Here is a 22599-nt window from a genome sequence, read left to right as displayed (position 1 = left end):
TCGGCCCCAATTCCCAGAGGGCAATGCGAAAAGGGCTACGGTAGCTCCCATTACGGAAGAACCCTGAGGCGTGGAACTCAAATATTTTACATCTTTATTATACTGGACAGTGAGCATGCCTGCTTTTTGCTCTAAAGAAAGCACTGGGTGTATCTTCTAGGGAAAGGTGGAAACCTGCCTTCTACTTTTCATTTTTAAATGTTTACTTATTTTTGAGAGAGAGAGACACACACACACACACACACAGTGCGAGCCAGGGAGGAACAGACAGAGAGGGAGACACAGAATCTGAAGCAGACTCCAGGCTCTGAGCTGTTAGCACAGAGCCCGATGGGGGGCGGGGGGCTCAAACCCACGAACCGTGAGATCATGACCCGAGCCGAAGTCAGACGCTTAACCGAATGAGCCACCCAGGCAACCCAGTTTTATTATTTTTTTACTGTTTATTTATTTTTGAGACAGGGAGAGTGAGAGAGAGCATGAGTGGGACAGGGGCAGAGAGAGAGGGAGACACAGAATCTGATGCAGGGTACAGGCTCTGAGCTGTCAGCACAGAGCCTGACGTAGGGCTTGAACCCATGAACCATGAGATCATGACCTAAGCTGAAGTCGGACCCTTAACCAACTGAGCCAACTAGGCTCCCCTGTCCTTTACTTTTAGAGGGAGAAGCTATTATCTCTAAGGCTGGAAGAGATCTTGAACTATACAAAGGGAACATGTACATGCATAACTAATGAGATCTAATGGATACAAACATGTATAATAGCAACAACAGACAATATCAGAAAAGCATTTTAAGAACATTCAAAACTAACATAAACATACTATAAAATATTAAGGCACAACAGTACGCTTGAACAAATTAAAAGATATCCCTTGTTCTCGGATAGGATGTCTCAACAACATCAAGATGACCTCTGTTTTCCCCTACGTTAACTTACAAAGTCAATGTGATCCCAATAAAAATGTCAATGAGATTTTTCATGAAGCTAGACAAGTTAGTACTCAAATTCACAAGGAAAAATAAACATGTAAGAATAGCTGGAGAAAAAAACCAAGGAGGGGGTATTAATACTTCCTATAAAGCTCGTATATTTAAAATAGTGTGTGATACTGATGTATGACTAAATGAACAACAAAACAGAACAGAAAGCCCAAAAATAGACCCACGTACATATGGAAACTTCGTATATGATAAAGGTGGTGTCTCAAACCACTGGGGCAAAGACCCGTCTTTTAAATAAAATTTGGAGGCAGGGAGAGCAATGAGATAATCATTGAAAAAGGGTAAGATTAGATCCATTTCTCATACCGTATGTAATAATAAAATCCAATGGATCAGAGATTTAAATGCAAAACATGAAACTATATATACACTAGAAGAAATCATAGGTGAATCCTTATTCACCCAATCAGAGTCTATAATCTGAAGGGGAAGGCTTTCTAACTATTCCCCAAAAGTCAAATGCAACAAGATGCACAAATCTGACCACATAAAGAGAACGAACTTTCGCATAAATAAAATATGAAAGACATCAGAAGAAAAGTCAAAAGACAAATGACAAGCGGGGAGAAAATATCACATTTCACAAATAAAGAGCTAATATCCCTACTATATAAAAAACCTGAAATAACTGAGGAAATAAAAGACCAAACTTCCTACAGAAGAAGATGGAGAAAAGAGATGAGCAAACAATATTCAAAAAGAATTATTAAATGATCTTCAAAAATGTAAAAAGATGTTTACCTTCCTTCATAAGAAGAGAAACTCATTAAAACTACATTGAGATACATTCTCTCACCCATCAGGTTGGCAAAACTTCAAAATACAAGCCACTCTACTGGTGAGACTATGGGGAAACTGGCACTCTATTACATTGCTGGTGCCATTTAGCATTCTGTACAAAACTGCATGTCGATTTACCCTTCAACCTAGCATGTGACCTTCTAGGAACTGACCCTGAGATGCACCTCCAACATTTTGAAAAAACATATGCACAAGGTTATCCGCTGTGCTTACTTGTAATTGCAAAAGACTGAAACCTAAATGTCTAAGCACAGGAGGCTCATTCAGTAAGCTATACTACAAAATGACCTTCATAATCTCCCAAGGTTCCCCAGGATTCAAAATGTCCACCTGAATATACAGGCTACGTTTGTTTTTTTAAAAGTCTGGATATATACTAGAAGGGAGTAAACAGAGCCAGTTATACTTCTTGGCTGAGAATTAAATAAGAAAGAAATAATAACATCTTTCTACTTTAATTCTTTTAACTGAAATTTGTTTTATTGTTCTTTTGATCATCTCTGACACATTCTCACCAGTTCTATTCAACACTGTCGTGGAAGTCCTAGTCATTTTAATTAGGCAAGAAGAAAAAGAAAGGGAAGGCTTTTAGATTGGAAATGAAGAAGTAAAACGGTCTCTATTCACAGATAACATGATTATTTATATAGACAACCCTAAGGAATGCATAACGACTACTAGAACCAATAAGGTTTCAGTATCAGAAAGGATACCAAGTTATGAGAAAAAGAAGTATTTTTATATACTACTAGCAAACAATAAAACAGAAATTTTAATAGAAAAAAAGGCATAAAATATTTATAATTTGGCAAAAGATGAGCAAGACCGATAGAGTAATTGGTAATAAACGTTACTCAGAGACATTAAAGAAGACCTATATAAAGGCAGAGGTATACCATATTCATGAACTGGAAGAATATGGTTATGATGTCAGTTCTCCCCATATTTATTTATAGATTCAACATCACCCCAATCATAATCCTAACTGACTTTGTTTTATACAAATTATAAGCCAGCTCTAAATTTTATATGGAAATGTCAAGGACCTATAATATTAAAAAAGGGCAAATTGAAAGAACATACTACTTGACACTTAAAGAGGTACCATAAAGCTACATTAATCAATACAGTTTGGTAATGACACAGGACTGACAAAGAGATCAACAGGATATTCTAAGGACCCCAGATATATACCTACAATTATATGATTATCTGCTTTTCAGACAAAGATGTCAAAGCATTCCAATGGGGAAAGAGAATTCTTTTCAACAAATTATGTTGGAACGACTAGATATTAGTATGGAAAAAACCTGAACTTATCACATGCAATACGTAAATATTAATTCAAATCGGATCAGAGGCCAAAATGTAAAAGCTGAAACCATAAAACATTTAAAACACAAGAAAGTATCTTTAAGGCTTGGAAGTAGACAAAACAATAACAGTAAAAGAAAAAGATTAATAAATTAGACTTCAGAAAAATTTAACACTTTTGCTCATCCAGAGACACTGTGAAGGAGCGCCTGGATGGATGAGTCGGTTAAGCGTCCAACTTCGGCTCAGGTCATGATCTCACGGTTTGTGAGTTCGAGCCTCGCATCGGGCTCTGTGCTGACATCTCAGAGCCTGGAGCCTGCTTCGGATTCTGTGTGTGTCTCTCTCTCTGCCCCTCCCCCGCTCATGCGCTGTCTCTCTCTGTCTCCAAAATAAATAAGCATTAAAAAAATAATAAGACACTGTTAAGAAAAGAAATAGGCAAGCCAGAGACTGGGAGAAAACAATCATATTTAAACTTTTACCTTGAACTCATCTGAGATTTCAGACACAAAAGAAGATATCTGTTTCATGAGCCTGTCCACACTGCTCTCACTCCCTGTTTTGAGGAGTGTAGTAATGGCCAGGGTAGCAATGCTTCTGTTTGAGTCTGTGATCAAGTTTTCTAAGTCCAGATTGCAGGCAGTAACAGCAGAGGGGTGCTTCATTGCCACCTTGTGGAAGGGCAAGAAAAATAAATTAAGCAAACTGCTATTGCTGAAGACCAGAACTTTAAAAAACAATGAAAGAAAAAAATAGAAATTTTAATTAAGGTAAGTGACTTTTAAAAATCTAAATGCGGGGCGGGGGGCGGGGGGGCGCCTGGGTGGCTCAGTTGGTTGAGCGTCCGACTTCGGCTCAGGTCATGATCTCACAGCTCATGAGTTCGAGCCCCGTGTCGGGCTCTTGTGCTGACAGCTCAGAGCCTGGAGCCTGCTTCGGATTCTGTGTCTCCCGCTCTCTCTGCCCCTAACCCACTCACATTCTGCCTCTGTCTCTCTCAAAAATAAATAAACATTAAGAAAAAAAAATTTTTTTTTTAATCTAAATGGGACACTATAGGTCCAAAGTAATTGTTTCAAGAAGAACATTTCCAATTAATGTGGTATGAAATAGCATTTGGTAAATGATTAACTATGCCAGAGTCATAGTGTATAACAGCATTTTCTCTTCCTAGGTTTCTATAACCTTTATAACAATATCGTAGTCCGTGTTTTATTACACTTGGCCTGTTTTTCTTTATAGTACATGTGTACGTGGATGTCTATTCTACTAGATGTAAGGATCTCGGAGAATAGCACCCAGTGTGGTGAACACTGCTCAAAGAGTGTTAATGGCTTGTCACTTAGAAGACATTTCTGTCTTTAAGCCAAACTCCAGCCAAATTGGTTTGTTCGTGCTCATCACAACATGTCTATCATCTGGCTTCTTTGCTTCTGTCAAAGTTGTTCACCCCTCTGACTATCTCAATACTGGTGTAGAATCCATCACCCACAATTTAAAACATTCGAAAACTCAGCAAAGCATTGGCATCGAAATTCATTTTAACAGGAGAATCTGAGCCAAACTAATGTAAAACTAGTTAAATAGTAATTTAAGTGGACAGTCATATATATATATATATATATATATATATATATATATATATATATACATACCACAGAGATATTAATGTGTCTAATGGCAGGGTATTGCTCAAGGTTCAGTGGGGTATGTAAGAGATAGAACCATATCACCTCCCTAAAACTCACACAATACTGAATTCTGAGACACATCTGGCCCTAATATTACAGATCAAAGAATGTGGACCTAGGTCAACTCTCGAAAATATAACTCTAATTGTTATTCCCTATTGGGACACCTGCGTGGCTCTGTCGGTTAAGCGTCCGACTCTCAGTTTCAGTTCAGGTCACGGTCTCGTGGGTTTCATGGGCTCGAGCTCCGCGTCGGGCTCTGCGCGGACAGTGTGGAGCCTGCTTGGGATTCTCTCTCTCCCTGTCGCCCTCTGCCCCTCCTCTGCTTACGCTCTCTCGCTCTCTCTCAAGTAAAAACTTAAAAAAAAAAAAAAAAATCTTTCATTGTTATTCTATACAGGGTTCTTCCATGGCCGTCCTACCAAGTTTCTTCCACGGCTTCTCTCTCCTCCAGTTGTTCACACAATTAATTTATAACCGATCACACACTACCTGATGACAAGTCCTCTACTACCTTTAAACTTTCATTTATGGTTACTTATTCTGTGTTTCTAAGTTATATCCTGTGGAACTATGCTGTCCAATATGGTAGCCAATAGCCAAATGTGACTAATAAGCATTTGAAACGTGGCTAGTCCAAATTAAGATATGCTCTAAATATAAAATATACACTGGATATTAAACGTTTAATATGAAAAAAATATAAGGCAAAATAGATCTTTAATAATTTTATAATGATTACATGTTGATAATGACATTTTACATATATTAGGGTAAATTAAACGTATTATTACCATTAATTTCATCTTGACAGGGCACCTGGGTGGCTCAATCGGTTAAGCTTAAGCGTCTGACTTCAGCCCAGGTCATGATCTCACAGTTTGTGAGTTCGAGCCCCACGTGTCAGCTGTGCTGACAGCTCAGAGCCTGGAGCCTACTTTGGATTCTGTGTGTGTGTGTCTCTCTCTCTGTCCCTTTCTCGCTCATGCTCTGTCTCTCTCTCTCAAAAATAAACATTAAAAATTTTAAAAATAAAACAATAAAATTAATCTCATCTTGAAAAATGTTTTAATGTGGTCAGTATAAAATTTAAAATTACATATGTGAGTCACATTGTGTTACACCAGCACTGTCCCAGAGAAATTTCTACAGCAATAGAAACGTTCTTTATTTTTGCACTGTCCAATATGAGGGTTACTAACCATGTCACTATTGAGCACAAGAAGTGTGACTAGAGTGACCGAGGGGCTGAATTTTTAATTTTATTTCATTTTGATTAATTTAAATGGAAATGGCCACTCGTGGCCAATGGCCATCATATTGGACAATGTGGTTTTCAGCTACAGAGTGCTCAGCAGTCAGAAATGAATTATTAGTCTTTAGTTGAATAGCAAAAATGGCCATACCTAAAGCCACAAATACAAGGAAGGTGCTCTAGAAGTGAAGTCCATAAATCATGCCTACTAACCTTGAGAGAAAGCCAAATGCCTCACATGAATGTTTCTCAGTCAAACATGGATACAAGTCAATAGTTGGCAAAAGGACCTACCTTGTTCAAGGTCCTCACAGCTGCATATCTCAACGCTGGCTTAGGAGAGCTACAGAAAAGCTGAAGAACTAGGGGAAATACAGATCACCATGAATATATCTCATTTCATCATATAGTACACATGAAGAATCATATTCAAAATATGCATAAGGAGATTAGATCGCAGCATCAGTACCTCATATGAGAAACACGTCATCAAAAATAGAAAAAGCACTTCTTGAGCTATAAAAGTTTAAATATAGGAAACAAAGTTTATTTATCTGTAAGGATTAATATATCCATGAATATTGGAATCTGTGGAATACTTACAGCTATAAGAGCAAATGCACTTTTTTAACCATGAAGGAGAACTCAAGGCAAGAACTGAAGGCATGAGTGTTACTTGTCTTCTAAGTAAAATTTTTTAATGTTTCACACAGGGAAATAGTAACTTCAGAAAAAAAGCGCCAATTAAGTAAAGAACAACAAAAATAAATGACCCACCTAGCCGAATGCAAAGGCATATAGAGAGAGCTAAGGTTCAAAAATCATTCTTACTACCTCTCCTGCAGACCCATGGGACTTAAAACAAAAACACACTAATGTAAACAACAGCCGGGTAGGGAACATACAACTGACCTGAAACAGCAGGTGCCAACTCCCTTGCAGTACAGTTAGGAAGATGGATGATGGCTGACGCAGCTTCATAAATAACCATTTCATGTTTATTTCGCAAGCAGCTCTCGATGAAATCGAACAGTGGGCTTTCATGGCTGACAATAAATACACACAGGGCATGATCAGATATCAAAAAGAACAGGTGCAATAAGCATAGAAGTTAAAAACACAGGGAGATTGAGGAACACTTTCAGAATTATGGGTGGAGGACCCCTGAAAATACATTCCTCCATAAAAGCAAAGAGAACACTGGCATAAGGTTCCAAAATTAACTTGCTCGGCACTCTAGAAATTAGCCAAAGGCTTGCAACAATCCTAGCAACATTTGCTCAAGAAAAGTTACATCTTCATATTCTGGTGTTCTCCTTTGCTCTATTTCTATTCCCTCTGTCCAATTTCATGGAAGCCTTGGAAATCAGCAGCCTCAGAACTGTAGTAGCTATGAAAGCCAGCAGCCTAGCAGCCACCAGAGGAGACAGATGGGTTTGGAGCTCCATCAAAAGCCCAGTCCCCAGGGAAATATCACTATTTGACCTGACTTGTGCTCCCTAGAAAAGCTTCATTCATGGAGCTGATCTTCATTTCATCTGACTCAGAGTTCATTCATTGAGGAAAGCCCTATCCTCAGCAAGTTTGTCCCAAAAAATCAGTGACCACTGTTTATCACTGCAGTTGCCAGAGACAATGATTCCACTCGGGACAAACAAGAGGGTGGCTGAAAACCTTAAAAGGAAAAATCTGAGAAATGGGATCTCCACAAGAGGCCTTGGCAATATCTGACATATTCCTGGGGATCCAGAAGGCCATGCACATGTAGAAGACTGTGCAAATGCCCAGGAAAGGCCAGACAAGCCCTAATCCCTTGACTTTGAGGTTCTACGCAAGTAGGAACTGAAGGCTAAGGCAGAGTTGTAAACTGCCAGAGCATGGAAGGCATGCCCCAACACATAAAGTGCCCACTGGAAAAAGATTTGGAGATATATTGGCTTAAATCATTTAAGAAAATCTGTCAAGGAGCTCCTGGGTGGCTGAGTCGATTAAGCATCTGACTTCAGCTCAGGACATGATATCATGGTTCGTGAGTTCGAGCCCCACGTCAGGTTCTCTGCTGTCAGCACAGAACCCACTTTGTATCCTCTGTCCCCCTCTCTCTCTGACCCTCCCATGCTTGTGCATACACACACATGCTCTCTCTCTCAAAAATAAACATTAAAAAGAAAAAAGAAAATCTGTTAAATCATTATCTGATGACTTAGCTAATCAAGCAGACTTCAGTACCTGTACATGACAAAGAGTAAGACTGCAGAATTAGTCCAGGAAAGTCACTGAACAAACAACAACAAACAGCAATAATAACAACCTCTGAGGATGGACAAGAGAGAAATGTGATTTACAGAGTTACCACAATACATAAAATATCTAATATTTGACAAAAAGTTATGACACATGTTAAAGAAATAGTAAAGTATGCCCCATATGTAGGGGAGAAAACCAGTCCGTACCGATTATTCTTGAGGAAGCCCAGGTATTGGAATTATTGGGCAAAGATTTTGTCAATAAATATAAACACGTTCAAAGAAATAAAGGAAATCATGTCTAAAGAATGAAAGAGAATTAAAGACATGACAATCATACCTCACCAAAGAGAGAATATCAATAAAGAGAAATGAGTTTCGGTTTATTTGTTTTGTTTTCTTTTAAAAAGCCAAATAGAAATTCTGGATTTGGAAAGTGCAATAATGAATGAAAAATTCAAATCTGCAATTCAACGGCTGATTTGCACTGGCAGTAGAAAGAAATCAGTAAACCTGAAGGAAGTAGAAAGAAATCAGATAATCCAGCTAAGAAAGAAAAAAGAATGAAAAAAAAAAAAAAAGAGCAGAGCTTTGGAAATCTATGGAATATGACCCAGTGTATGAACGAACATTTGCATAATAGGAGGCCCAGAAGGAAAATAGAGAGACAAAAGGAATATATGAAGAAATGACTAACAAAACTGCCCAAATTTGATGAAAAGCATTAATCTATGCACTTGAGTAGCTCAACAAATCCCAAGCAGAATAAAAAGAAAAAGATCCACACAGTGACACACCATAGTCAATCCACTGAAAGCAGAAGACAAAGAGAAAATCTTGACAGCAGCAAGGTAAAAACTACTGCATCATGCTTCAAAAGGGATCATCAATACAATCAATGGCTAACTTTTCACCTGAAACAAGGGAAGAGATAGGGCATAGAAGGCCATATTCAAAGTGCTGAAATATAAAAACAAGGATTTTATATCCAGCAAAACTATCCTCCAAAAAACAAAGGCTAAATAAGGATATTCCCAGAGAAGCAATGACTGAAAGAAAGCACTGCTGACAGATTTACAAAAAAACATCCTAAAGGAAGTCCTTTATGCTTAAAGATTTACACCGAACAGTGATGTGAATAATCAAGGAGAAATAAAGAGCACTAGAAATGATAATTATGTGAGTTGATATCAAAGAGTCTATAGACAACTTTGTTTTCATTTCTCTTCTTCACTGCTTTAAAGGACATGAAATGGTATAAAGCAATAATTATAACCCTACAGTTGACCCTTGAACAACACAGGTTTGAACTACATGGATCAACTTATATGCAGACTTTTTATGATAGAGTACTGCAAATATATTTTCTCTTCCTTATAATTTTCTTAATGACATTTTCTTTTCTCTAGCCTACTTTATTATAAGAATATACCATTTAATACATATAACACAAAATACGTGGTTTATGGTATCAGTAAGGCTTCTGGTCAACAGTAGACTATTAGAAGTTAAATTTTAGAGAAGTCAAAAATTATATGCAGATTTTTAACTAGATGGAGGGCTGGCTCCGCTACTCCCCACATTGTTCAAGGATCAACTGTATATTGCTGGATTTATAACACATACATGCCATATATATGGCAATTATAGCAAACAGGAGCCCAGAGAGAATGAAACTATATTGGAGAAAAGATTCTGTATTTTACTAAAATTAAATTAGTATTAATCGGAAGCAGTCTGTGGTAAAGTAAAATGCATATTCTAATCCCTAGAGTAACAGCTAAGAAAAAAACTGGAAAAAAAGTTAAAATACTGACAGAGACATTAAAATGATACACTGAAAATATTTATTTAACACAAAACAAGGTAGTCAAAGAGGAGAGAAACAGAAAAAGACAGGAGACATAGAACAATCAGCACAAGGGCAAAAGTAAGTCCAACTCTATTAATAATTATATTAAATGTAAATAATTATCCCAACCAAAAAAATTGAAATGGCCAGACAGGATAAAAAAAGCAAGATCCAATTATATGCTGTCCACAAGAGTCACACATTCAGATTGAATAAATCATATGGAAAATGGAAAAATATTTTAAACTGAATGAAAACAAAGACACATGAAAATTTATGAGATGTAGCTAAAGCAATGCTGGGAGGGAAATGTAGAGTTTTAAACACCAATACCAAAGAAGAAAAGTCCCGAATCCATAACCAAAACTTCCACAATTAAGAAATTAGAAACACAAGAGTGAATCAATCCGACAGCAAGCAACAGAAAGGAAATAAAATCAGAACAGAGATCAATAGACTAGAATGCAGAAAAAAAAAAAAAAATAATAATAAAGAAAATCAATAAAACCCAAAGTTAGTTCTTTGAAAAGATCAACAAAATTGACAAATCTTTAGCTAGACTAATCAAGAAAAAAAAAAAAAGAAAAGAAAAAACACAAATTATCAAAATAAGGAACGAAGAAAGGAACAACACTACTGACCCTAAGGAAACTTAAATGATGATAAGGGGATATTATGAACAACTATATGCCATTTCTAGGACTTTGTCCCCCAGAATGCCAACCTACTAAAATTGGCTCATGAAGAAATGCACAATCTAAATAGGTCTAGGAGTTATTTAAAACCTTCCCTCAAAGAAAAGCACAGGTCCCAGTGACGTCACTGGTTACTTCTATCAAATATTTCAAGAAATAATACCAATCTTCCAGAAACTCTCCCAGGAAATAAATAAGGGTGCACTACTTCCCAGCTAATGCTGCGATGCCAGGATTACCTATGAACAAGCCTGACAAATGTTCACAAGAAAACTACAGCCCAGCATTTCTGTCCTAGACACAAAACTCCTTAACAAAAATGACCAAACTGAATCAAGCAATATATAAAAGAATAATCAATACACACAACAATGCACAATAATCAAGTAGCATTTATTACATGAATGCAAAATCAGTTTAACAACAGAACACCAATTTATGTTATATACCAAATTAATAATATAAAGGACAGAAACCACAATATCTTAATAAATGCAGAAAAGCAACTGACGAAATCTAACACCCATTCGATGATAAATATTCTCAAAAACCTACAGACTAAAGGAAATGTCTTCCATCTGATAAAGGGCACCTTCAAAAAATGCACATCAGGCCTAGAGCTTTCCCCTCATATTCAGGGACAAGACAAGGACACCTGCTTTCACCACTTCTACTCAACATTTTAGTGAAAGTTCAAGACAGTAAAATCAGGCAAAAAAAGAAATTAAAGACATCCAGTTTGGAAAGGAAGAAGTAAAACTATCTGTTCACAGATGACATGATCCTGAACACAGAGAATCCCAAGGAATAACACACACACACACACACACACACACACACACACAAATACAACTAATAAATGACCATAGCAAGGCTACAGGATACAAGGTGAACCTGCAAAAATCAACTGTATTTCTATATATTGACAACAATAATCCAAAATGAAATTAGTAATTCCATTCATAATAACATCGAAAAGAATAAAATACTTAGAAATGCATTTAATAAAACAGTGCAAGACCTTCCCACCGAAAACTACAAAAGCCTGCTGAGAAATCTAAGTAATTTCAGAAGCAGTCTCTGATCATGGACTGGAAGACTCAATATCAAGATGGCAATTCTCCCAAAATGATTTATTCAAAGTAGGTCTATTGTTCTATTCAATGTAATCCCTACCAAAATGCTGGCAGTCTTTTGTTGCAGACATGCAAAGCTGTTCCTAAAATTTATACAGAAACACAAGGACCAAACAGTCAAAACAGTTTTCAAAAACCTAAATATATAAAGCAAACATTGACATATCTGATGGGAAACACAGCAATACAATAATAGTAAAACACTTCAAGACTCTATTTTCAATAATGGATACAACATCCAGAGAAAATCAAGTGGATTGGAATAACGTCACAGACCAAATGGACCTGACATATACAGAACATTCTACCCAATGGCAGCAGGATACACATTCTTCCCAAGAGCACCAAGAACATTCTCCGGGATTGATCACCTGTTAGGTCACAAAACAAGTCTTCACAAGTTTAAGAAGATTAAAATCATACCAAGTATCTTTTCTCATCACAATGAAATAAAACAAGAAATCGGGACACCTGGGTGGCTCAGTCGGTTAAGCGCCTGTCTCTTGATCTCAGGTCAGGATCTCACTGTTTATGAGATTGAGCCTCGCGCTGGGCTTTGCGCTGACAGCACGGAGCCTGCTTGGGATAATCTCTCGTACATGTTCTCTCTCTCTCGTACATGTTCTCTCTCTCTCTCTCTCTCTCTCTCTCTCTCTCTCTCTCCTCTTTGCCCATCCTTTCCCACCCTTCGTGCAAGGGTGCACATGCACACGCTCTCTCAAAATAAATTAAATAAACTTATAAAAAGAGACTAGAAATCAGTAACGAAAGGAAAACTGGCACATTCACAAATACGTAGAAAGTAAACCACACACTCTTGAACAACCAATGGCTCAAAGAGGAAATCAAAATGAAAATTAGAAAATAAGAGACAACAAATACATGCAAGAAAGCAGAACTGAGTGGGAAGTTTATAGTGAAAAATTGTAAGTTTTTAAAATGGCATCTATGCCAGGAGACATACAAAATCAAAAAGAACTGCCATGGTAATTCTGAGAATTAACAAGTGAGGGGTAAGGGTCATTTCATCCCAAACTGATCTGCTGGCCAACCCCCAAAAGAAGTTAGTTCCTCTATGACAACTGGACTCAGTCAAGTGTGTAAGGCAATCAGTCCTGGTCAAGCACAAAGCTTAGACTGGAGCTCCTTCCCATCATGCCAAGGGAAGAAGGACTGGTACTTCCCCAACCCTGAAAGAAGAAGATTCCTGCTACTAACGTGCTACATCATACAGCTGCAAGATTTGCAGCCCAGACCATGATGCCCCGGAAGGGCTGTTTCCCCGAAAAAATGACACTGTCACAACAGGTTCTATCTGGTGATCTCTTACAATTTCTCATACCATTGTTCATGGTGGTCTCTTACAATTTTTTCCCCGCTGTGGCATCAGATGTAATGTCTATCATATTATATTACTTCCCCATCCCTCCCCTGCTCACAACAGTGAGTAGGTGGTGTTTCTGTGCTTAATGCGGTTTAAAACCCACAAAGCCCAAGGGTCATGATCCCTCTCTCAGGGTGTGAAAACTGCCCTGAGAGACCTCTGCACACTGAAGCAGAATGAATGAACAATGGGGGACCCGGTGCATCAGATATTGCGTCAGTCTCTATGGGTTTCCCCTCATGAATGTTATTCCAGTAGGCTATATGTGAGTTTTTCTTGGACATTTGTGCTTACTTGCGTAAAAACTGTTACAGCAAGGTGGACATCAAGTCAGGTTTCTACTGTGGTTTCTGGAAGTCAATCAAAGGGCCAGAGGTCAAAGACACATTTTGGCATTTTGGCAGTACCGGGATGGCTGGTCTCACTAACTACCTGTGAGAAATAGCCCTGAAGTCCTAATGAGTGAAAAATCTGGGGAACAGCACTGCCCAGGTGACAACTCGGAGGTTGTTATTAATGCCCTTGGTGGAAGCATCCCAGGAAGAGGCAAACTGGACTGAGGGCCAGGCTAAACAATCCCTGATAAAACTACACAGAAAAATAAGGATGCAAAACAAGAGCCGGGAGACGCTCCTGCGGAATAAGGGAGGATCTGGTCTACCGTCTATCGACGTTATGATAAAGCTGTGATAATAAAGAATGTGTTGCTGGGGTGGAAACAGAAGTATAGAGCAGTGGAGCCCAGGACCCCAGAAACAGAACAGTGTGTACAAGGATACCTGATTTATGACAAAGCTGACATTGTATAGCAGTGGATACGAACAGGTATTTCTTTTTTTTTTTTTTTTTTTTTTTTTTTTTTTTTTAATTTTTTTTTTTTGAACGTTTTTTATTTATTTTTGGGACAGAGAGAGACAGAGCATGAACGGGGGAGGGGCAGAGAGAGAGGGAGACACAGAATCGGAAACAGGCTCCAGGCTCCGAGCCATCGGCCCAGAGCCCGACGCGGGGCTCGAACTCAACGGACCGCGAGATCGTGACCTGGCTGAAGTCGGACGCTTAACCGACTGCGCCACCCAGGCGCCCCGAACAGGTATTTCAACAAATGGTACCAGGACTACTCAGTAGCCATGGCTGGGGAGTTAAATTGCTACCTCATACCATATCCAAAAAACAATTCCAAGTAGTTTATAGACCTAAAACATGAAAGCTAAAACTATAATGCAGGGTGCCTGGGTGGCTCAGTCGGTTAAGCGTCCAGTTTGGTTTTGGCTCAGGTCATGATCCCGTGGTTCCTGAGTTTGAGCCCGCATTGAGATCTGCACTGACAATTCAGAGCTGGCTTGGGATTCTTTCTCCCTCTCCCTCTGCTCCTCCCTCGAGAGCTCATACTTAGGCTCAGGCTCGCTCTCTCTCTCTTGCTCTCTCGCTCTCTCTCCAATAAATAAATAGACCTTTAAAAAAGTTTATCTTAAGTTTATCTTTATCTTAAGAGATAATGCTTATAAAAAATATCATAGAAAATATATTTGAGACCTTGGGGTAGAAGATGTCTTCAGCAAGACACCAAAAACAGTATTCCAAAAGTCAAAGATTGATCAATGTGACTACATTAAAGAAGTTCTGTTCATTAAGACACCAGGAGAGAGAGAACAAACCTGAATGGGAAAAGCTATTTGCAACATAACAACCAAAAAAGAACTCCCAGAAATCAGTACGAATAAGGCAGATAACCCAATAAAAAACTGGGTATTTCAACAGAAAGGATATTCAAATGGTTAATAAACACAGAAAACGTTTCCCAAACTCATCAGTAATTAGGGAATTACAAATTAAAACCAAACAATGCTTAGACAACTGCAAACTCCTATTTCAACCAGATACCCACATGCAAAAGAATGAAACTGGACCCCTACCTCACACTATATACGAAGATACCTCAAAATGTATCAAAGACCTAAATGTAAAAGATAAAATTATAAGACTCTTAGAAGACTGCACAGGTATAAATCTTCATGACCCTGGATTGGACAATGGTTTCTTTAGTACAATACCGGAAGCACAAACAACCAAAAAAAACCAAACAAACAAACAAACAAAAAGCTAGACAAATTGGACTTCATCAAAATTTAACACTTCGGTACTTCAAAGGACACAACCAGGAAACTAAAAAGCCCACAGAATGGGAGGAAATCTTTGCAAATTATGTATCTAATAAAGATCTAGTATCCAAAATGTATTTGGTTAATGATTACAACTCAATAAAAGACAAATAACCCAATTTTTAAAAGGAGCAAAGGATATGACTGAGTCACCATTCTTCAAAGACATACAAATGCCCAATAAGCACATGAAAAGATACTCAACACTATTAGTCATTAATGAAATGCAGCTTTTGTTACTGTCAAGCCAAGAACTTATTTGTACAATTTTTTTTCAATAAAATTTTTTCAATGGAAAAAAATAACCACAATGAAATACACTTCATCACACCTACTATGAGATATATAACAACAAAGACAATAATGAGTATCGGTGGGGATGTGGAGACATTGGAACCTTCGTGCATGGTGGGCAAGAATGTAAAATGATGCACCCATTTTGGAAAAGAGTTTGGCAGTTCCCCTCAGAAAGTTAAACACAGAGTTACGTTATGACACAGCAACTCTATTCCTAGGTATATGCCCAAGAGAATGGAAAAACATATTCACATAAAAAACTATGCATGACTGTTCACAGTAGCATTATACATAAAAGCTGGAAAGTGGAAACAACCCAAATGTCCACCAACAAATAAATGGGTAAATAAAAATATGGGATAGCTTCTCAATGGAATATCATTCAGCCATAAAAATCAAGTACCGATACTTGTATAATATAGATGAACCTTGAAAACGTTACTGTAAGTGAAAGAAACCAGAGACAAAAGACCACATATTGCATGATCCCATTTATATTAAGTGTCTAGAACAGGTAACTCCAGAGGGACAGGAAGCAGATTGCTTTCCAGGGGCTGAGAGGAGGGGGGAATAGGGAGTGACTGATAGTGGGTTGGGGGTTTCTTTTTCACGTGATGAAAACGTTCTGGTTTCAGTGGTGGTGGGTAGATAACTTTGTGAATATACTAAAGACCACTGAATCAGGAGCACCTGGGTGGCTCAGTCCGTTAAGCATCTGACTCTTGATTTCGGCTCAAGCCACGACCTCCTGATTTGTGAGTTCGAGCCCCATGTCGGCCTCCGTGCTGGCAGTGTGGAGACTGCTTGGGATTCTCTTTGTCTGCCCCTCCCCTACACATGCTTGCTCTCTCTCTCAAAATAAATACATAAACTGAAAAAGAAAAAAAAAAAGACCACTGAATTATACACTTTTAAAAAAGTGAATTTTACGGTATCCGAGTTATATCTCAATAAACAAAATCTAATATACCCCTCTGATTAATTTAAAATTTGACATCAAGTCTTGGCCTCAGGAAATCTCACCTGCCTGGCTGGAATGTAAATTGGTACAATCACTTTGAAAAACAGTCCAACAATGATCTGCCAATTCCATTCCTAGAGACATACCCTACAGAAATAAATGCTTACATATAAAGAGAGAAAGCTATGGTAATGAGGCGGTGTGGTGTAGGTACAGGAATGCTGTTTGCTGCCATTTCATTAGTAAGTGCTCAAAACCGAAAACAACCCAAATGCCCACTAACAGAAGAATGAATATAAATAAGCCTGGAAGGATTCAGTCAAGGAAATGTACAATTAAAATGAACCAGACCTCCGGTAGAAACAAGGGTAAATCTTAGACAGAAATACTGAGTGAAAAAACAAACAAACAAACAAACAAGATAGAAACTATAGCATGATTCTACTGACATAATGTTCAAAACGAAACCTTATTGTTTATGAATGCATACGCGGGGTAAAAAATCTAAAGAAAGAGCCAAGCAATTACTACCGTAAATATCAGAATAGTGATTTCTACCGGGGGTGGGTATGATCAAGAAGGATGTATATCACATTTCTGGGATACCAGAAACATACAACTACCTAACACATAGGGCCAGTTACCTGGGTGTTCTAACAGCAATTGGATACAATGTACGGAATACGACTATGAGTCTTATGCAATTCTCTAGATGTATGTTTCTCAATTTAAAAAATTTTAAATTCTCTCTTGAATATAGGGTTCTAAATATGAGGTCAATTTTGTTATCAGTGATCTACAGATCAACTACAGTCTTACCTTTTTAGAGTATGATTTGTCAGTTTCTGAGAGAGAAGTGTTTACAGTCTCCCGAACTTAATTTCTTGTATTTCTTTAAGATGCACATATTTTGAAGCAATGTTATTAAGTACAGTTAATACTTAGTACTTAACTGTACTTGAGCAGTGCAGGGATGAGGGGCACTGAACCACTAAGCAGTTGAAAATTCATGTGGAACTTTGGACTCTCCCCAAAACTTAACTACTAATAGCCTACTATTAACTGGAAGCCATAGCAACAGTTAGCCATAGTCAATTAGCACATATTTTACAGATTAGATGCATTGTATATTGTATGCTTACAATAAAGCCAGAGAAAAGAAAATGTTAAGAAAAGCAGAAGGAAGGAGCGCCTGAGTGGCTCAGTCAGCTAAGTGTCGGACATTGATTTCAGTTCAGGTCATGATCTCTGGATTCGGTTCTTGAGTTCGAGCCTCCTGCTGGGCTCTGCACTAACACTGCGGAGCCTACTTGGGATTCATTCTCTCTCTCTCTCTCTCTCTCTCTCTCTCTCTCTCTCTCTCTCTCTCTCTCCCCCCCCCTCCCTCTGACCTTCCCCTGCTTGCTCTCTCTCAAAATAAATTAATACACTTAAAAAAAATCAGAAGAAAAATACAGTTATGTACTGTACTGTATTTATCGGGAAAAAAAATCCATGTATAACTGGACGACGCAGTTCAAACCCGTGTTCAAGGGTCCACTGTACATACAAGTTCGTTCCTGTGACATCATTTTTTAGATCATTTCTTTTGTCACAATACAAAATCCCACTTTGTCCTTTTTAATGCTCTAAATCCTGATTCCTATTCCGGCTTGTATTACTATTGCTAAGCAGCAATTAGTGTTCGTATATATCAAGCATGTATTTTTGATAGATTTTAAGTGTTTCCTTGTCCTTCTGTTTAGACATGTCTTTTGTGAAAGGCTATATAATAGATCTCTTATTTTGTTTACCTGACCGGCCACTCTTTTATTAAGTAATCCTTTAATAATGTCAGCAAGCCTACCTCCATTTATTACACTGAAAATACTTTTGTTTGCTAGGCAGTCTCTATAATGGTCCCCCCAAATCTCTACTTTTGAAAATATCCACATCCCTGTGCAGTCCCCTCCCACATTATACCAGACTTGGTCTCTGTAACCAAGGGAACACACCAGAGGTGAGGCCATGTCCCTTTCGAGATGAGGTTATAACACCCTGCAGCTCCCATCTGAACCTCTCCTCCAATTCACTTACTTTGGGAAGAGCCACTGCCATGCTGTGGGGACGTTCGAGCAGCCTACACACAGGCTGCCAAAGTGAGAAACTGAAGCATCTGGCCAACAGCCAAGGAGAAACTGAGGCTTGTCAACAACTACATGAGCAAAATTGGAAGCGGATCTTCCAGACCTAGGTGGGTGCAGCTCTGGCTGATGGCTCGACTGGGGCTTCATGAGGACCCTGGACCAAACCAGAAGCTAAGCCACTTGCAGATCCCTGACCACAGATACTACGAGATGATGTCTGTTATAAGCTGCTAAGTTTGGCACAAATTTGTCACATAGCAAGAGACAACTAATAAATTTACACTGAATTCTGCCCAACTTATTTGGTTTTCTTCTATTTATATACTCCCTTGTTTTCCACTAAACTTCAAATTTTCTTCATTCCGTTTTTATTTCAATACTTCTATTTTTTTAACGTTTTTATTTTGAGAGAGAGTGTGCACGCACACACGCGTCCAAGTGGGAGAGGGGCAGAGAGGGAGAGGGAGAGAGAGAATCCCAAGCTGGCTCCATGCTGTCAAGGCAGAGCCCGATGTGGATCTCAATCTCATGAACTGTAAGAACATGACCTGAGCTAAAATCAAGAGTCAGACGCTTAACCGACAGGGCCACTGAGGTGCCCCTATGTCACCATTTTTAAAGCTTTGCATTCCATTTACAGTCTTAGTTACGAATCCGTATGTTTTTCTGACAAAGTTTAACATTAATAATTAACATCTTGGGGTGTCTGACTGGCTCAGTCAGGAGAGTATTCAACTCTTGGTCTTGGGGTCGTGAGTTCAAGCCCCACGTTGTGGGATACAGATGATTTAAATAAATAAATATTTATAAGTAATAATCGACAACATATTCCTCCCAAACCAGACCAAAACAAACACACTTAGCACGCTTTGACTACCATGTAGAACTGCCTTCAACACCAGTATTTATCATATTGCTGTCTTCTGGAATCTTTGAGATTGTTATTAAACTTTACAAAGTTAAAATATCATCTATTTATGATTACTACTGCTTATCCTAACTCCATATTCATCGTACTCCTTCAATCCCACTACTGCCTTCTGAGTAGGTATTTGTTCATGCTGGAGTAAATCTTTGACTAATTCTTACAAAGTGATTGACAAACTATTTATGGTAAATCCTTCTGTTTAAAGATACCTTTCTTGGGGCGCCTGGGTGGCGCAGTCGGTTAAGCGTCCGACTTCAGCTCAGGTCACAATCTCGCGGTCCGTGAGTTCGAGCCCCGTGTCGGGCTCTGTGCTGACAGCTCAGAGCCTGAATCCTGGCTTGGGATTCTGTGTCTCCCTCTCTCTCTGCCCCTCCCCCGTTCATGCTCTGTCTCTCTCTGTCCCAAAAAAAAAAAAAAAAAAAAAAAATACCTTTCTTTCACCCTTGCTGTTGGATGATAGTTTGGCTGAGTATAGAATTCTAGTTTGACAGTTCTCTTCCCACAGCACTACGAAGACACCGTTGCTGCCTTGCGCGCAATGCTACAAAGAAACCTAAAGTAAAACTATAGGTTAAATACCTTTGGTTTCAAAGAACTTTTAGAATTTTTCCCTTGTTTAAAAAAAAAATGCAGCGTTAGAATGTGCTTGTTTACTTATCTTTACACTTCATTCTACTTAGCATTTCGTGCTGTGTGTGTGCACCCACGTGCATTTACTCGAAAGATCATATCTTTCTACAGGTCTGAGAAATGATCAGCCGTTTAAAAGGGTTAACTTTGTATTCGATTATAACAAAATCATAGAAAAGTCCACAAAATATTTGTCTCCCCCCCCGCCCCCTCAAATTCATATTCAAGCCCTAACCCACGGTGTGTGACTCTATTTGGAGATGGGCCCTCTAGGGAAGTAACTAAGGTTAAATGAGGTCATAAAGGTAAAGTCCTGATCTGAAAGGATTAGTGTCTTTAAAGGAGAGATAACACAGCACTTGCTCTGGCCCCCCAATCTGTGCACGCACACGAGTGTGTGTGTGTGTGTGTGTGTGTGTGTGTGTGTGTGTGTATACAAATGAACCAAAAGATCACATGAGCGCACTGTGAGACAGTAGCCCTCTCCAGCCCCAGGGAGAGCTCTCACCATACACCAACCCTCTTGGCACTCTAATCTTGGATTTCCTAGACTCCAGAACTGTGAGCAAATAAGTTTCTGTTGTTTAAGCCCCCTCGTCTGTGGTATTTTGTCACAGCGGTTGTAGCATACTAATAATATAGCAGCTGACCTTGAAGAGGCCCCCGGTGATTCTTGGTTTCTGGTATTCATTCCCTTTTCTAGTCCCGAGCCACGCTGAACAGAGCTGACCTTTTTTATCCAACGGAATACTGCAGAAATGTTGGGGTCTGGCTTCAAAGACTAGGTGTCTATGAATATTTTGTTCATAAAAATAATTGTGCCTTGCACTTTGTGCTCTCTTGTATCCCTCACTGTGGGGGAAGCCAGCCACAATGTTATAAGGACACTGACCAGCCCCATGGAGAGGTCTACATGGCAAGGGACTCAGGCGTCCTGCCAACAGCCTGCACCAAGGCACCAGTCACGAGAGTGAGTGACCCCGGAGGCAGATTCTCCAGCTTCCCTCATGCCTTCTGATGACCACAACTTCGGCCAACATCTGGACTGCAGCCTCACGAAAGACCTCAAGGAGGCACCAGCTGAGAACACTCCCAAATCTCCGGCCCACAAAAATCATGTGGGAAAAGAAGTATTTGTCCTTTTAATCCGGTTAGGTTTTTCAGTAATGTGTTATACAATGGCAGATAACTAAATCCAAGGGGAATTATTACAAACCTAGAATGATAAAGGAAATGAGTATTTCAAGCCCATCAGAAGCCCCCTACATGCCACCTTCCAGGCACTAGCGTGCTTCTGCCCTACAGATAAATACGGACTTTTAATGCCGTAGGTGAGTTGTGTCTATCAAGTCTGAAATTAACACAAAGAGAACCATACAGATTGTATCTGTTTGTGTGGGACTTCAATGTATCCACACTGTGGTTGCATTTAGCAGTAATTTGTTCATTTCCACTGTTGTATACTATTAACTGTATGACTATAACACAATTTAGTTTTTGATTCTAACTTTGTCCGACATCTGGACTGCTTCTACTTGGACTGAGTAACAGTACTAGAGGTATCCTTGGTATGTCATTTGACCCACGAATGTATGCATTTCTGTTTGATATTTAAACGAAGACAACGGAGATTCTGATTGGGGGTTCATTGAATCTGCAGAACAAAATAAGATGTGACATTTTTATAGTACTGAATATTCCACCCTAAGAACAGGATATATCCCTCCATTTATTCAAGTCATATTTCAATAACATTTTATGATTTTCTGTGTAGAGATGTATACAATTTGTAGATTTATTCATAAGGATCTGATTTCAATACAAATGGTACCATCTTTTCAAAATTTTACTTTATTGAGTGGTTACTGGAATATAGAAATTAAACTGATTTTGGATACTAACCTACCCAGTAACCTTGATAAATTTACATATCAATCCTGATAGCTAATAGATATTTTACATTTTCTTTTTTTTTTTTTTTAACGTTTATTTATTTTTGAGACAGAGAGAGACAGAGCATGAACGGGGGAGGGTCAGAGAGAGAGGGAGACACAGAATCTGAAACAGGCTCCAGGCTCTGAGCAGTCAGCACAGAGCCCGACGCGGGGCTC

At 38.8% G+C, this 22599-nt stretch overlaps 1 protein-coding gene across 2 annotated transcripts in view; it reads right to left on the bottom strand.

Annotated features, from left to right (window-relative positions):
* Nucleotides 1–22599, bottom strand: part of COPG2 (COPI coat complex subunit gamma 2) — a 116777-nt gene that overhangs the window by 54585 nt on the left and 39593 nt on the right. For both annotated transcript variants that reach the window (XM_058724252.1, XM_058724253.1), the window contains 3 exons: nt 6984–7117; nt 6366–6433; nt 3608–3796 (listed from right to left, as the gene is read on the bottom strand). In XM_058724252.1, coding sequence (XP_058580235.1) covers nt 3608–3796; nt 6366–6433; nt 6984–7117 — 391 coding nt within the window. The remainder of the gene's footprint in view (nt 1–3607; nt 3797–6365; nt 6434–6983; nt 7118–22599) is intronic.

Source organism: Neofelis nebulosa, chromosome 4 (genome assembly GCF_028018385.1).
Source record: "Neofelis nebulosa isolate mNeoNeb1 chromosome 4, mNeoNeb1.pri, whole genome shotgun sequence".
Taxonomy (NCBI): Eukaryota; Metazoa; Chordata; class Mammalia; order Carnivora; family Felidae; genus Neofelis; species Neofelis nebulosa.
This window is presented reverse-complemented; position numbering and strand designations above follow the sequence as displayed.